Source organism: Dermatophagoides farinae, chromosome 5, assembly GCF_024713945.1.
Source record: "Dermatophagoides farinae isolate YC_2012a chromosome 5, ASM2471394v1, whole genome shotgun sequence".
Classification (NCBI taxonomy): domain Eukaryota; kingdom Metazoa; phylum Arthropoda; class Arachnida; order Sarcoptiformes; family Pyroglyphidae; genus Dermatophagoides; species Dermatophagoides farinae.
The window spans coordinates 3650294-3665261 of NC_134681.1; the positions used below are offsets into that span (position 1 = coordinate 3650294).

The 14968-nt window shown below is 32.4% G+C and overlaps 4 protein-coding genes and 1 long non-coding RNA gene across 6 annotated transcripts; 3 read left to right on the forward strand and 2 right to left on the reverse strand.

Annotated features, from left to right (window-relative positions):
• LOC124499402 (uncharacterized) lies at positions 1-3034 on the forward strand. Its single transcript, XM_075731159.1, has 3 exons — positions 1-280; positions 355-2558; positions 2622-3034. Exons 2-3 carry the CDS (start codon positions 731-733, stop codon positions 3029-3031), a joined length of 2238 nt encoding a protein of 745 aa, XP_075587274.1. The 5' UTR covers positions 1-280; positions 355-730; the 3' UTR covers positions 3032-3034.
• A 105-nt stretch (positions 3035-3139) lies between these two features.
• On the reverse strand, positions 3140-6245 carry LOC124498675 (uncharacterized). Its single transcript, XM_075731160.1, has 4 exons — positions 5893-6245; positions 4049-5649; positions 3814-3988; positions 3140-3738 (listed from the first exon to the last, which is right to left on the reverse strand). Exons 2-4 carry the CDS (start codon positions 5630-5632, stop codon positions 3584-3586), a joined length of 1914 nt encoding a protein of 637 aa, XP_075587275.1. The 5' UTR covers positions 5633-5649; positions 5893-6245; the 3' UTR covers positions 3140-3583.
• A 3261-nt stretch (positions 6246-9506) lies between these two features.
• LOC142597557 (uncharacterized) lies at positions 9507-10264 on the forward strand. The gene is made up of 2 exons (XR_012832254.1): positions 9507-9890; positions 9959-10264. It is a non-coding gene; the product is annotated as an uncharacterized LOC142597557 (long non-coding RNA).
• On the reverse strand, positions 9823-10572 carry LOC142597556 (uncharacterized). The gene is made up of 2 exons (XM_075731500.1): positions 10035-10572; positions 9823-9941 (listed from the first exon to the last, which is right to left on the reverse strand). The coding sequence occupies exons 1-2, from the start codon at positions 10550-10552 to the stop codon at positions 9854-9856; spliced, it is 606 nt and encodes a 201-aa protein (XP_075587615.1). The 5' UTR covers positions 10553-10572; the 3' UTR covers positions 9823-9853.
• A 2099-nt stretch (positions 10573-12671) lies between these two features.
• On the forward strand, positions 12672-14910 carry LOC124498676 (uncharacterized). 2 transcript variants are annotated; one of them, XM_047062466.2, is made up of 4 exons: positions 12672-13136; positions 13465-13586; positions 13657-13779; positions 13876-14910. In XM_047062466.2, the coding sequence occupies exons 1-4, from the start codon at positions 12734-12736 to the stop codon at positions 14719-14721; spliced, it is 1494 nt and encodes a 497-aa protein (XP_046918422.2). In that variant the 5' UTR covers positions 12672-12733; the 3' UTR covers positions 14722-14910. The 2 variants fall into 2 exon arrangements, with proteins under 2 accessions (XP_046918422.2, XP_046918419.2); XM_047062463.2 differs by having other exon boundaries at positions 13657-14910.
• Positions 14911-14968: the final 58 nt, after the last annotated feature.

Consider the following 14968-nt stretch of genomic DNA (forward strand, 5'->3'; position numbering starts at 1 on the left):
CAATCATTGTTTTCAACATTTGGTTGGGTCTTTGTTTTTTTTTTTGTTGCTGTTGTTGAATCAAGAAAATTCATTAAGAAATTTTTTTTTTCATTTTTGGCCCCAAAAAAAATATACTGAAGATTTGAATTTCGGCCTGGTGGCCGACATTCAATCAAGCGTGTTAAACACACACACACAGACGCACAATACAAAAACATTGAATTTGAATGACCGAATTTGAAGAGACAACACTGTAATGGATTTTTTTTATTTTTTTTTTCGGTCAGCGGTGTCATTGGCAAGTATTTTTTTTTCTTTTAATTTTTTTTTTTTTGACTTTAAGAATCGAATTATTTTTGTTTTTTGTTGTAGTTGAAAATCTTTTCTCACAAACACACACACACACACACAATGTGTGTATGTGATGGATATTTTCGGCTCAATCGATTGTTTTCGCACACTCGTTTTGGACCAATCACAACTTTTGTTGTTGTTGTTGTTGTTGTTATCATCTTCAAAGACCGGGCAATAAATGACAAAAGAAACAGAGACTACAGAGACACAGAGAGAAATTTTTTTTGGATTCATTCATTCAGAGAAAAAAATGAAAACCACCACAAAAACGTTATGTACAATCATTTGTAGTTTGAATAATTCTTGAATTGGATGTTTAACGTTCAAAAAATTCAATTCGTTTTTTTTGTTCATAGTCTTTACAATTGTTTTATAATTTTGAAACAATTTAAAAATGAAAAACATCATCGTCATTGTCATCAATTTTATTATTTTAATTTTTTTGGAACAAATTCATGCCAATCAAATCAATCATCATCAACATCATCATCACCACCACAAAAACATTCGATCATTATCAATGGTCAATAAACAGTCAAATTCAATGAGAACAATTCGTTCACCATCACCGTCACCGTCACCACCACCACCACCATCATCGATTCCATCTGAATCATTTCAGATTCCAATGCATGAAAATCCAAATATCGATGATGATGACATTTTTTATCGACTAAATAATAATAATCGAAACAACAACAGCAGTGGTAATAGAAATTTTAATGATCAAGGTTGGAAACCATCAAATTTGAAAAAGAATTTAATGATTGAAAAACAACAACAAAATCAACACTACCATCAGCAACAACAACAACAGCAGCAGCAGCAGCTGCTGCAACAATTTGCAAATAAAAATGAAGCTATGATACCTATTATTAAGGCAAATGATTTATTCTCAACACCAATATTGCAACGATCAAATGATCATCATCATCATGGTGGTATCAATCATTCCATATCGATGAATAGTAATTCTGAGTTTGGCGGCAACAATCATCATCATCATCATAATAATGCAGCTTTTCCAACTTCATCAATGAAATTACAAAATAATGAAGATTTACATTTTCTACAAAATAATCGTCAATTATGGAATCATTTGACCAGTTCATCGATAAGCAATGATGTATTGGATAATGAATTGAATCAGATACAATCGGAAATGATCAGTAAATATAAGACACCAGTGAAATCGATGAATTCATTGGGTAAACAGATAGCAATGTTTTTATTGAATCGTAATCAAAATCCAACAACAGCAAATGTGGCCAATAATAATAAACAACGAAATTATGCATTCATAAAACCAATGACACCAGTTGATGGCATGATGGATGGATCAAATGTTCAAACAAATAGTCGAAGTGGTGAATCGTATCATCATCATCATCACCATCATCATCAGAATGATAAATCAATCCAAGATGGTTATCCAACATTGCCCATTTCATCATCATCACCACCACCAGCAAGATACGATACAATTATTGTTGATGATAAATCAGGTCAACAATTGCCAAATGGTAAAAATTATCGATTTCAGATCAATCATCAGCTTAATGATGGTGATATTAAAACCACATCAACATATCGCACAAATAATGGCCAATCGTTACAAACATCACCAAGAACTGTATTTACTACAGTTCCATTTGTCATTGATCTATCATCAACAGCTATTAAAGATGGTTGGCCTTCTCTTGTCAAAAATGATGGTAGCGAAGGTGGTGGTGTTGGTGGTGGTAGTGGTGGTGGATTTGTTGGTGACAATAATTATAATGGTGGCCAAACATTCGTATCATCGCAATCCATTGATCAGGATTATTTTGATCGACAACAACAACAACATCCGATCCAAACAATACACAACGCACAACGACCTCGTACATCGGCGACAACGGCAAATCAATTGATCAAATCATTAACACCACCATCAGTAATGAGTAATGAGCCAACAAACATGATTTTTATGCCTGAAAATTTAGCCAATCCATTGAAAGCATCACCATCACCGATGACAGGTCCAATCACAACCAATCTAAATCAACAACCATCACATTCTAATTTTATGGCCAGCAGCAGCAGCAGCAGCCAAAACATCCAAAACAACAACAACAATAATAATAACAACATTGATACCACTGCATTCATACCAATACAATCAACAAATTCAATTTTATTTGAACCTTCACTAATCACAAATAATAATCATCATCTATCAGGTAGGTCATAAGCATTGGATTTACAATTCTAATTCTAATAATCAAAATCAATTGATTTTACAGTTGACCAACAGCAACAACTACAACTACAACAACAACAACAACAACAACAGCAGCAGAAGCAGCAACAAAAAAATGAACAATTTAATTGGAGTCCAGAAATAAAAAATGTTGTATTAAAAATGGAATTACCAATAATACCGTTACCGACACCGTCTCCATCATTATCATCGGTTAATATCGATGGCAATGGTAGCCGAAGACAATCATCACAATCATTGCAAAATTATCATTATGTAACAACATATAATAATCAAGATGGTAATCCATTTATTATGAATTATGCATCACCAAAACCACCGTCACCACCAGCCACATTATCATCAAATCATCAATATAATGAGGGTCAATTATCACCATACAATAATCGGATACAAACATCATCATCGACAGCTGAATATCGAATTATATAATAATTATAAACCACAACAACAACAGCAGCAGCAACAATCAATGAATATTTATAATTCCGATCATTCAGATCATTTGGATCATTGGATTGATATACCAAATCATCATCATCGTCATCGTCATTATTATTAGAAAAAAAAATGTTCTGGAACGAAAAAAAAACAATACAAAACAATAGCAACGAAAACTTATATCTATCCATCACACACACACACACACGAATACAGTTACACATTGATCAAGAAAATATTGAAATTTTGATTTTTTTTTTTTGAAAAATTCTCAATTCATTATTAATATTGTTGTTGTTGTTTTTTGTTGAAAAGAAATTTTTTTTTCTTTTCATTTTTTTTTTTGAAAAATTATTAAAATTCTTTGAAAATACTTAAAACAAAACAGAACAGAAAAAAAATACAAAATGTTTGGCAGCATTTTGGCACATTTACAGTGTGTCCATTATGTGTGTGTGTGTGTGTGTGTGTTGATGTGGGCGTAAAGGTCGTAATTTAGTGTGTTTTTTGTGCGTTTGAAAATTTGAAATTTGAATTAAATTATTAAATTAAAGAATTTTGTGGCTTCTTTAGACGCATCAATTCAACAACTTTAGCTGGTGTATCTTCGGCAGCCACTTGTATATGTGCTGGATTATCCACTTCATTTGTAACAGGATTACGTTCAACTAGGCCTGGTTCATTTGTACGTATGGTGGCTATTTTTATAATTATGAAAAATGACAATTATCAATCTGATGATTTTTATGCATGTGTGTTTGCAAACGACATACCTCTAAATCCATTTTTATCTGCAACATAATCAACGATACGATAAAGACCCCATGCATCGGTATAACCATATGAACCACGAACTACACCATTTCGATCACCTTCTTCACGTCGAAATTGTCCATTACCTGAATCATCGTTTACATTAAAATTGAAACTATATGGTTCTGGTTCCGGCTAATGAAAAAAAAAGAAAGAGAATTGAACTTAGTAGAATTGTGAATATCAATCAATTACATTATGTTCTTCAATGTGTTGTTGTTCATATTCTTGTTCAAAAACTGGAGCACGAATTGCTGCACGTGGTGGTGATTTAATTGGAGCTGGTGGTGGTGGTGGTGGTGGCGTTTTGATTTGTTGACGAATTGGAGCTGGACGTGGTGGTGATTTGATAGCTGCTGCTGGTGGTGGCGGTGGTGGTGGTAACGTTTTTATTGGAGCTGGTGGTGGTGGTGGTGGTGTTTTCGTTCCCAAAGGTCGAATAATTTTTGTATTGACTTGAACATATTCTTTTTGATCGGCAATTTGATTAGTTTTACTGTAGCTAGAAGCGGATGAAGCAGCAGATGCAGAAGCGGCAGCATTAGATCGTGAATCTTGGATACGTTCAAAATAATTGGTTTGAACGCTTTGAACTGGTGATTTAATGTTTGGCTGTACAACAACACGTACTCGATATGGATGTTGACTTGAATGGAATCCTTGGCTTCGGTCATCTTCTATTTGTGGTTGTTGTTGAAATGTTTTTGATGATTTAACCACTTTACGTACGGCTTTCACTGGTGATGATGGCACAAATGATGGTTGCCAAGTATTACCCAAGAATGGAGATGGTTGAACATGGTAATCACCTCCTTTGGTTCCATAGGCAGCGTTAATGTTTGAAGCTGATGCTTGGAAAGCATTGTTTGACGACGACGATGATGATGATGATGAGGAAGCAGAAGCAGAAGCTGAACTAGAAACGGAAGCTGAAGTTGTAACCGGTGCATTGATTCGATTGATCTCTGGATAGTAAAGATTTCGTTGATTATTTCCTGTATATTCGCCAACAGCTAAATCACCATCAGCTGTCAAACTATTAGCGGCAGCTGGTGGCTCAGCAGCAAACACTGGTTTTCGTACAAAAACGGGACCCGTTGCTGGTCGGATTGGAGAATTTCGTGCACTGGCATAAACTGGTGATGGACTTGATTCTACTGCTTCCGAATCTCGATCATTTCGTGACCATGCAGCATCACTGTTGACACCACGATTATTGAAGTGCCATACTCGATTGATGGCTGGTCTAGGAATGGCTGGAACGGCTCCCGGTGGAATTCGAGCTGATGATTCGGATGATTCTGAAGGTCGTGGAACATAAACCGATGTTGGAGCACTAGCACTGGCCGGTAATTCAAGATCAGCAGGTAAAACTGTTGTCGGTTCAGCAGTTGTTGTTTCAGCCGTATTATTGGATACTGTTGTTTCCGTTTCAGAAGCCGATGTAGATTCCGATGGTGTAGTTGTAGTTGTGGTCGTCGTTGATGATGATTCAACAGTCGTCGATTCAACCGAAGAAACAGGTGCAGCTACAGTATCGGTAACAGTTTCCGATTCTTTTGCTTCCAATGGATCATCAAATGTATCTATATGTTGTTGTGCAGAATCATTGGGAATTTCTGGTCCAATAGCACGTGGATATATAATGGCAACACCAGGTGCCGAAGATTCTACACCATTCAGAATATCATTATCTTCAAACATGAATGCATTATTTGGTGTAATCAACACTAGAATAGTGACCAATAACACCGTAGTGATTAACGGTAAAATTTCCATAATTATTATGTGATTCGCTATGTATGTAACAGTGAAAAAAAAAATAAACACGTACAGAGATTATAAACGATTTCTATTAATTAATTATTGAATCAATGATTTATTGTTTTGGCAAACAAACAAACAAAAAAATTCTTCTTCATTCTATGCCTATGCAAAAACATTTTGACAATTTTGGCCAAAACAAAAATCAATTATGATTCATAATTCGTATATGATACAGACAGCAAAAAAAAAAAAAAAACAACAACTTGACTTACCGCAAATTTTTCAGAATCAGAATCTTGTTGTTGATGTTACCAATGTTCAAAATAGATGGAAAAAAAGAAATCACAGACACAATTCACTAAACACATACACAGACGAAAAAAAAAATCATTTGATTTTTCACAAAACGCTAAACGCACAAAACATACGTACAACACACATACACACACAAACACGATCACAATTTATGAATGAATGATGTTTGAATGGACAATGTCTTTGCTTTTTATATGCGACCAAAAAAAAAAAATGTGAAAAAAAAAATTTGTGATGATCAACACGAATGGCAAAATATGGTTTTCTTTGCTGTTAGAATTCAAACAATCGACCAAATAAATAAACATTCATTCATTCATTCATTGATGGTGGTGGTGGTCAAATTGTTAAGCATTTTTTTGTTTGTTTGTTTGTTTACCATGAATATAAGCCAATGTTTCAAGAATGTGTGTGTGTGTGTATGCATGCATCAAGCGTGGGTAGCAAAAAAAAAAAAAAAAAACAACAACGATAAAGATGGTGATGATGTTCCAACAACAACCACCACCATCATCATCATCATCATCATCAAAATCATGGCTGCCGTATTGTCAATGATTAAACAACGACAATCCAATTGGATGGGAAAAAAAACGAACCTATTTTGGGGAGGAAAAAAAATCATCATCATCATCGCCATCAACAACATTGAATGTTTGTGATGATGAATGAGAGAGAATAGAGCACCATACGCACACACACACAATATTTATTTATTTGTGTATGGGCCATATTTTACTACTATACAATGCTCATTATTGGCTATTATGGAATAATGATGATGATGATGATGATGATGATGATCAAATATAAAAAAAAAACATTGAATGACATGACTCACTCACTCACTCACACACTTAATGGTCAGGGTCATCACCAAAAAAAAAACTGAGTCCTTAAATTTAAAAAAAAAATGAAGGCTTAAAATAATAATAATGGGCCACATTACTATAAATAGTGTCATCATCATCGTCATCGACATCAATTCCATAATGTCTATTGTTTCAACAACAACAACAACGAAAAAAATGTGTTGTTTACGTGGCCATACATACATAAACATTGATGATGATTGAAAACAAGCAAAGAAAAAAAAATGACAGTTCCGGATTTCATCTGTTTTCATTGTTATTGTGTTTGTTTGTAATTACTAATCAACACTTTCCATATACATAATGGCATTTGTTTGATCATTATTAGACCAAACGAATCAACATAGTAACGAAAAATGAAAACAATGCCATCATCATCATCATACGTGTACGACTAAATATAGCCAAAATCTCAAGGTGTACCACACACACACACACACACACACACACACACACACACACACACACACACACACACACACACACACACACACACACACACACACACACACACATTATTCATTGCACTTTTTTTTGGATACCGTTTTTGATAAAAATTTGAGGATTTAGCAAAAGAAAATGAAAGGTGTATTATTATTCAAAGGAAAAAAAATTGAATTTTTTTTTGGAATGTCAACCATTCACTATTTTTTTTTGTTTTGTTTTGTTTTGTTCGTTCATTACCTGTTGCTGTTGTTTTAACCATTTTTGGGCAATATTGAAAATTTTTTTTCTGCTTTTCTTTTATTGATCTCATTGATTACATTGTTGTTGTGGATGATGATGAAGAATGGATGGATGGATGGAAAGAAAAACATTTTTTCGCTGATTATGAAGAATTTATTTAATATGGAAAGAAAAAAAAAATTAACGTTATTGTGGGTGCACATATATATATAAACCATATGACATGTTTCACCTGTTTCACTTTTTTTTCTCACTTTATTACGATCATCATCATTGTCATGATCATTATCATTCGATTATTGTGTGTGTGTGTGTGTGTGTCGACCATATAGACAATATACACACATGGGTTTGACCATCATATAAATGTTTTGTATTTTGAAACAGAACAAAACGAAAATTAATCCAATGATTCATGTTTTACATTTATTCATCGAATGATTTTCAATTTTTCGAATAATTTTTGCTTTTCTTCACAAATCAATAAATATTTAGCTTATTAAAAGCGGAATATCTGGTTTGTGCATTGATTCCGGAACAATCAAATTCCTATTGCCACCATAAGTCATAATTTATCATCAAAAAAAAAAAAAAAAAAAAAAAAAACAAAACAAAAGTGGTATTTGAACATTTGAAGAAACCAAAAAAAAAAAAAAAAAAAAAATTAAATTTGACGATGAATAATTTTACCACTACCATAACTGGATTTTTATTATTAAAAACGGATATATATATATGTTTCACATTCAAATGATCATATTCATCACACAATTTATGAATGAAAAAAAAAATTTATGTTTAGACGTGCATGTGTCATATATAATGCCATTGTGTGTGTGTGTATCTGTGTGTTTTAAAAGCCAAAAACGGTTTCAATTTCGATGATGACGATGACGATGATTACATGAAACAATCCAAAAAAAAAAAAAATCCATCATTGCCAATGTGTGCCATATGAATGGATGATGATGATCCATCCATCTATCCATCCATACTAATAGAAATGATGCAAAATGTCACCTTGATTGAATCACTCAATTTCATTTGTTTTCATTTGTTTTTGGTCATGATGACCTAAAATTATTCATCATCAGCATTCAGTTTTTTGTTTTGTTTTGTTTATTTTAAATTAAAAAAAATTTTTTTTTCTTTTCTTTTGAAACAAATATATAAATATGGCCGGAAAAAATTTTTTCTTGATCATCGACACGATGATTATATTTGTTTACCATTTTTTTTTTCATTTTTCAACATTTCACATTTTTTTGTTGTTGTTGTTGATGATTTATGTTTACACACAAACACACATTTTTTTGATTATTTCTGAAATGTAAAAAAAAAATCCAAAGCTACCAAATCTCAAATCTCTCTCTCTCTCTCTCTCTCTCTCTCTCTCTCTCTCTCTCTCTCTCTCTCTCTCTCTCTCTCTCTCTCTCTCTCTCTCTCTCTTTCTCTCTCTCTCTCTCTCTCTCTCTCTCTCTCTCTCTCTCCCTCTCTTTGTATAATGATAAAGTAGCGCCAATTTTAGAAATGTTCATCACCATCATCATCATCATTGAAATTGAAACTTTCAAACATTGAAACCTTGAAAATAACACAGAAGCAAACAATCAATTATTGTGTGTGTGTGCGTCTGTATCTGTATGTTTTTTTTCCATCATTTGATAAAGGCCAAACAAACAAACAAACATCATCGATGACAATAAGTAAATAATATAGAAATATATTCGGAATTCAATCATCACATCATTTATCAACAATCCATGGGTGATGATGATTATCATCATTACAAATCAAAATTCAGAATCAGAACTTCAAAATGAAAAACAAAACAAAAACTAAAAAAAAAATGTAACCTACAATTGATATATTTAATGACGCCTACTGCTAATACTACTACCACCGCCACCACAACCACCACCTTTTTAATATTCATTTTTTGAAAATCTTTTTTTCACTCGTTCATTTGTGTCATCAAATATAAGAAAAAAACATGATGATGATGATTTATTACAGATGAAAAAAAAACCAATTTGGCTTTTTTTGGCTATTTTTACTAATAAAAGTTCTTTATTTTTTTTTATTATTATTATTCATCAAACAAGAAAATAAATTCATTGATTCATTCAGTTTCATTTTTTCAATTTCAATTTATTCAATTCATATTAAATACAATCCATCCATCCACGCACCATGTAGAATGATGAATCATTTCATTATCATCATTCAATTATTCTTCATTTTTTGAATCATCATTGAAATCAGTGTTGATCATCATTGAAAAATTTATACGAAAAAAAATAATATATAAAAAATGACTATAAAAATGGCCACTAGAGGTCGCTGGCATTTACTTTATTCATCTGACGATTGTTGATTTCATGGCATTCATATCGGTAAGTATACGCCAACGAAAATGTCCAGATTTAGTATTGATTTCTTGTACGCTGTTTATTGATTATAGATTGATGATGATTGATTTTTACTATTATTTAGTAATTTCTAATGAATAAATTAATCAAAATATTGAATCAACTTACGCAACTGATTGTGTTGCTTGAAATGGTGGTGATGAAATGATTTGATCAGATTTCAATACAGGAGTCGTCGTCGTCGTCGTCGTCGTAGTCGATGTTGATGATTCTGTATTTTTTGGCTTTGATGATGAGCTATAATTATTATCATCATCATCATTGTCATCGCCATCGTTGTCATTGTCATCATCATCATCGTCATCGTCATCGTCATTGTCATTATCAAACGAAGAATATGGTGATGAATCCGATTCTGATTCTGATTGTTGTACATAATCATCCATTTCATTTAATGCCATATCGGGACTATATTCACCATATTGTGATTCACTTGTTTCATGATCATAAATATCATCATATAATCGATGTTCATATGGTAAATGATAACGTAATGCACTTGGACGTTCACTATCCAAAGATTCATCATCATAATTATTAAATTCTAAAAATTGTGCTTGTTCAATCATTATGAACATGAGAAATAGAAAAAATGCACATAATGTTGAACTTATATGTGCCATCATCTATTGATATATATATTGAATATATGAATGAAGCAAACAGAATTTTAAACATTTAAATGAATTCTAAAGATTCAAAATAAAACCAACAAGAAAAACTTACCCGTTCACGATGATATTCATAAATGTTTTGCATGTTGTTGTTACCAACATCTGGTTTAATCAAAATGCCAACATCCATACCGAAATATTGTTCATTCATTTCGATTCATTCTTTCACACTCTCACTCAAAAAAAAATAGAGAGAGAGAGAGAGAGAGAGAGAGAGAGAGAGAGAGAGAGAGAGAGAGAGAGAGAGAGAGAGAGAGAGATATTAAGGCCAAAGATGATCGATAATAATAAAAGGATGTTCCCGTTATTCAATACTATTGTCGATATTATTCAGGAAACGAAAGAGTAAGAAAAGAAAAATTGAACAATCTAACTATTCATCAAACACACACACATATACACACAAATATAGATAAGAAAATGGATAAATAGAACAGTGCAAAACGGTTATCATTCAAAATGGACAAATCTTTCATTTGTGTTCTATATATCTGAATGTGTGTGTGTGTGTGTGTGTGTGGGTTCGAAATTCGGGTTTTGGGCGAAGTTTTTTTGTTGTTGTTGTGTGATTGACGACTACATTGTTGTTGTTGTTGTTGATTCCAGCATTAATAATAAAAAAAAAAATTTATTTTTTTTTCGTGCACGAAAATTTCAGTTTAGTTCAACCAAAAAAAAAAGCCAAAGAAAAAAAAACAAATCTAAATGTAAAAATCAATGCACGAGCACAACATAACATTAACAACAACAACAGGTCGTCCATTGGTACGTTGTTCAACTTGTCGTGTAATAATAATTGATAATTTATGAATGAAAAAAAAAAAATTTTTTTTTTGGACGACTAATTGGCCAAGCTCTACACACTCTAGCCAGGTCAGATTACGCCACACTAGTTAAAAAAAAATTGAATGAAACCAAAATTCGCCTCTTTATCTATTTCTCGTTTTTTTTTTTTTTTGGTTCGGTTTGGTTTTGGTTCCAATGAAACAAACAAAAAAAAAAATTTCCAATCAACAGCGGCAGCCATTTTTGTTCGCAAAAACCAAAAAACCAATAAGCTAAATTGAAAATCTATTGATTGAATTTGATCGATAAATTATCATATATATATTTATCAATCAATCAATCGATCATCGTGTCTTAGAAAATGAAAAAATCGATTGAATGGAAAACATTTTTTAGTTTATGTTGGATTTTCAGTATATTTTAGTTTTTCTACTTTATGACATGACATAATTTTACTGCCATAAAAAAACAATTCACACACACACACCAATAAACCAACCAAGCATACACGTTGACCACCACCACTACATGTGACACTTTTGAATTTATTTAGTGACAAGAAGAAAGAAAACAAAAAAACTAAGAAACACAAATGGATTAGATTATCAAATTTGTTTCATTCATTTCATTTTTTTTTTAATGTTGTGTGGCCACTGAACTCGTTCAATCAAAAAAAAAAAAAAAAAAATTGGTTCACTGTTTCTTTTTTCTATTAATAAAACAATCAGGAAAATAACTTTTTCTTTTTTTTGGCTAATTATCGGCCTATGGTGTTGTTGGTGATCATTTTTTTTCCATTTATTTTACAGGAACTGTTGACATTCTTTGGATTTTTATTTTTTGAATTTACATGAAAACAGAAATTTTTTTTTAGCTATCTGCTTACTTGAACAGTAGCAATCGGTAGAAAAATCAAATTCTGTCCACTATTGATCACCATTTGACCAATTGATTGACAATAACAAAGACAACAACGACAACGACAACGACAACAGCATTGAAGCGAAACATGAAGGAAAAAAAAATCCAGGAAAGATGAGTGAAATAAAATGACAATAATTTGTCTCTTTTTTTTTTTTTTTTTTGCTCAATTATGATCATCATAATCGGTCCAATGATTGTCACATAATTTGACATAATAAAACAGTAAACAAAAAAAATATTTAACTCATCCATCCATTTGTGTCCACTTGGTGGTGGTGGTGATCAACCAACCAATTGACCTGTGAATATAAAAAGGCACGGTTATTTCGTTTTGAATGGTCATTTTATTTCAATATTTGAATCGGTTAACATATGTTTTGTTTGTTTGTTTGTTTGTTTCAATTTTATTTAGCTATTTGCTAAATGCCTATCAACCAAAAATCGTATACAACAACAACAACAGCCACTATTAACAGCGAAAATAATAAACGAAAAAAAATTAATATACAAAACATAGCAGGCACCATCTCGTCGCCAAGTTTCGTATTAACAGTGATTACAATGTTTACATTGATTTTATTTCTAGCAATGATTGGTATGGTTTTTGGTCAACAAACAGGCCAATTACCAAATGGTGCATCATCATCATCATCATCATCGTCATCGTCATCGTCGTCATCATCATCAATAGTTAATAATAATCATAAAAATGATTCATCAACATTGAATAAACCTTCAATTTCAAATAGTAATAATTATGCAGCTAGTATTTCATTGCTTACATCAATCAACAATAGCAATAAACCATCGAATGCTAAACATTCAGGTAAGTGGACTAAATAAAAAAAAACGGAAATGAGTGACCGAAAAAACAATACAGTTTATGCATCAAATATTTTTCTGAAATCAATCGATTTTACTTGGAAAATATTTTATATGCTACTCATTTTTTTTCTTTCAATACATTAACATCTTGATAAAAATCAAATCAAATCAAAACAAACGTGAATTAATCAATTTTGAAAAAGAGATGAATTGATTCTCGTTTGAACCATTAAAACAATTAACCTTTGATGATGATGATGATGGTGGCAATTGATAGACTGACCTAATTAATTGATTTGTTGTTTTTTTTTCGTTTCAATTTTTAAAAGATAAACTTTATGGTTTAAGTTCAAAAGGTTTGTTCACGAATAATAATAATAATAATGGTGGTGGTGGTGGTAATTCGGATTCTTCATCTTCAATACCAATTTATGGCTATCAATCGAGACATGTAAGTATTGATTGATTGATCAAAAAAGTTTTATTGAATTTTTTCTTAATTTTACATTTTTTTTTTTTAGTCAATATTGGATTCCTATCCGAATAGCGGCAGTGGCTATACATCAACGATGAATAATGGCCAACAGACATATAGTCCGTATTTGATGCCAATAAGTAATTATTACACCGGTAGTAGTTCGACGGTTAGTGCAACGATAACTAGAAGTCCTAGCTCACCCTACCAGTATACTCATTACTACACACAAGCTGAAAATAATATGCCTTCATCATCGATACAGGATCAAAAAGTGCTGAAAACACCAAATTCAATCATCAACAATATAAAAATGGCTAATTTAACTAATGATGCTGATGAAACGGCAACGGCTGCAGCTGAAGATCGTTTGGCTAAACAATTACAATTGGCATTACTTTATAATCAATTATTAGCCCTACAACAGTATCGTACGGCATTGTATGGATCAACTGCTGGTTCAGGTCTCACCGGATACAGTGGCTATCAATATGGCTTCCCGAATACAATATCATCACTATATAATTATTTAGCCGGACAGGATATGAATTTGGAATTATCACCAACGACATCGGCATCAAGCAGTATTGCATCATCTTCAACGGGCGGATCTAACACTGGTTCGGGTGAAACAAAAAATACCGGCAGTGCAACAAATGGCAAAGAAGTACAAGAAGATCTTCCTTCGTTGTCCGATGAAACTCAATTACAAGCATTATCATCGCTTTTATCATATCGACAACAATTGGCCAGTATGTATGGTGGTGGAATGTATGGAAGTGGCCTCGGCAGTAGTTATGGTACAGGTCCTGGATCATCTTTATCCAGTCTGTATGGAGGTGGATTAGGTAAGGGTGGATTCGGTTATCCATCCACTCTTTATGGTTCCAGTTATGGTAGTATTGGTGGTAATAGTATGGGCGGAAGTTCATTTTCAAGCTTATATGGATCAGCTATGCCAACAGGTGTGGGTGGAATAATGTCCAGTTTAGCAGGCGGCTTATCATCATTGACTGGCGGTAGTGGTTTTGGTACTGGTAGTGGTGGTAGTGGTGGTGGCGGTGGAGGTCTGGGTGTACTTAACTCATTGGGAACAATGTTATTCGGTTGATAATTAATCGATATTTTTATATGAATCAACGAATTTGATCTTCACCACTATGTATGGATGGCTCAATCATACATACAAACAAACAAACAAACACACCCTCAGATACACATCATTATTATTATCATTGAACTACCGGTATTTTTTTTGTTGTTCGATTTTGATCAATTATTACACAGTAATTCATTTGTATACACAGATTGCCAGATGATTCAATAAAAATTAAAAAAAAAAAAAAAAAATTTGACAT

Excerpts from the sequence above, each read along its gene's own strand:
- LOC142597556 (XM_075731500.1), bottom strand. The coding sequence starts at position 10,552 with ATGATGGCACATATAAGTTCAACATTATGTGCATTTTTTCTATTTCTC. Across the intron at positions 9,942-10,034 it reads CAAGCAACACAATCAGTTGC|CGTACAAGAAATCAATACTA; the intron begins GTAAGTTGATTC and ends ATCAATAAACAG.
- LOC124498675 (XM_075731160.1), bottom strand. The coding sequence starts at position 5,632 with ATGGAAATTTTACCGTTAATCACTACGGTGTTATTGGTCACTATTCTA. Across the intron at positions 3,989-4,048 it reads AACACATTGAAGAACATAAT|CCGGAACCAGAACCATATAG; the intron begins GTAATTGATTGA and ends TTTTTTCATTAG. Across the intron at positions 3,739-3,813 it reads AGATAAAAATGGATTTAGAG|CCACCATACGTACAAATGAA; the intron begins GTATGTCGTTTG and ends TTATAAAAATAG.
- LOC124499402 (XM_075731159.1), top strand. The coding sequence starts at position 731 with ATGAAAAACATCATCGTCATTGTCATCAATTTTATTATTTTAATTTTT. Across the intron at positions 2,559-2,621 it reads TAATAATCATCATCTATCAG|TTGACCAACAGCAACAACTA; the intron begins GTAGGTCATAAG and ends TTGATTTTACAG.
- LOC124498676 (XM_047062463.2), top strand. The coding sequence starts at position 12,734 with ATGCCTATCAACCAAAAATCGTATACAACAACAACAACAGCCACTATT. Across the intron at positions 13,137-13,464 it reads ATCGAATGCTAAACATTCAG|ATAAACTTTATGGTTTAAGT; the intron begins GTAAGTGGACTA and ends AATTTTTAAAAG. Across the intron at positions 13,587-13,656 it reads ATGGCTATCAATCGAGACAT|TCAATATTGGATTCCTATCC; the intron begins GTAAGTATTGAT and ends TTTTTTTTTTAG.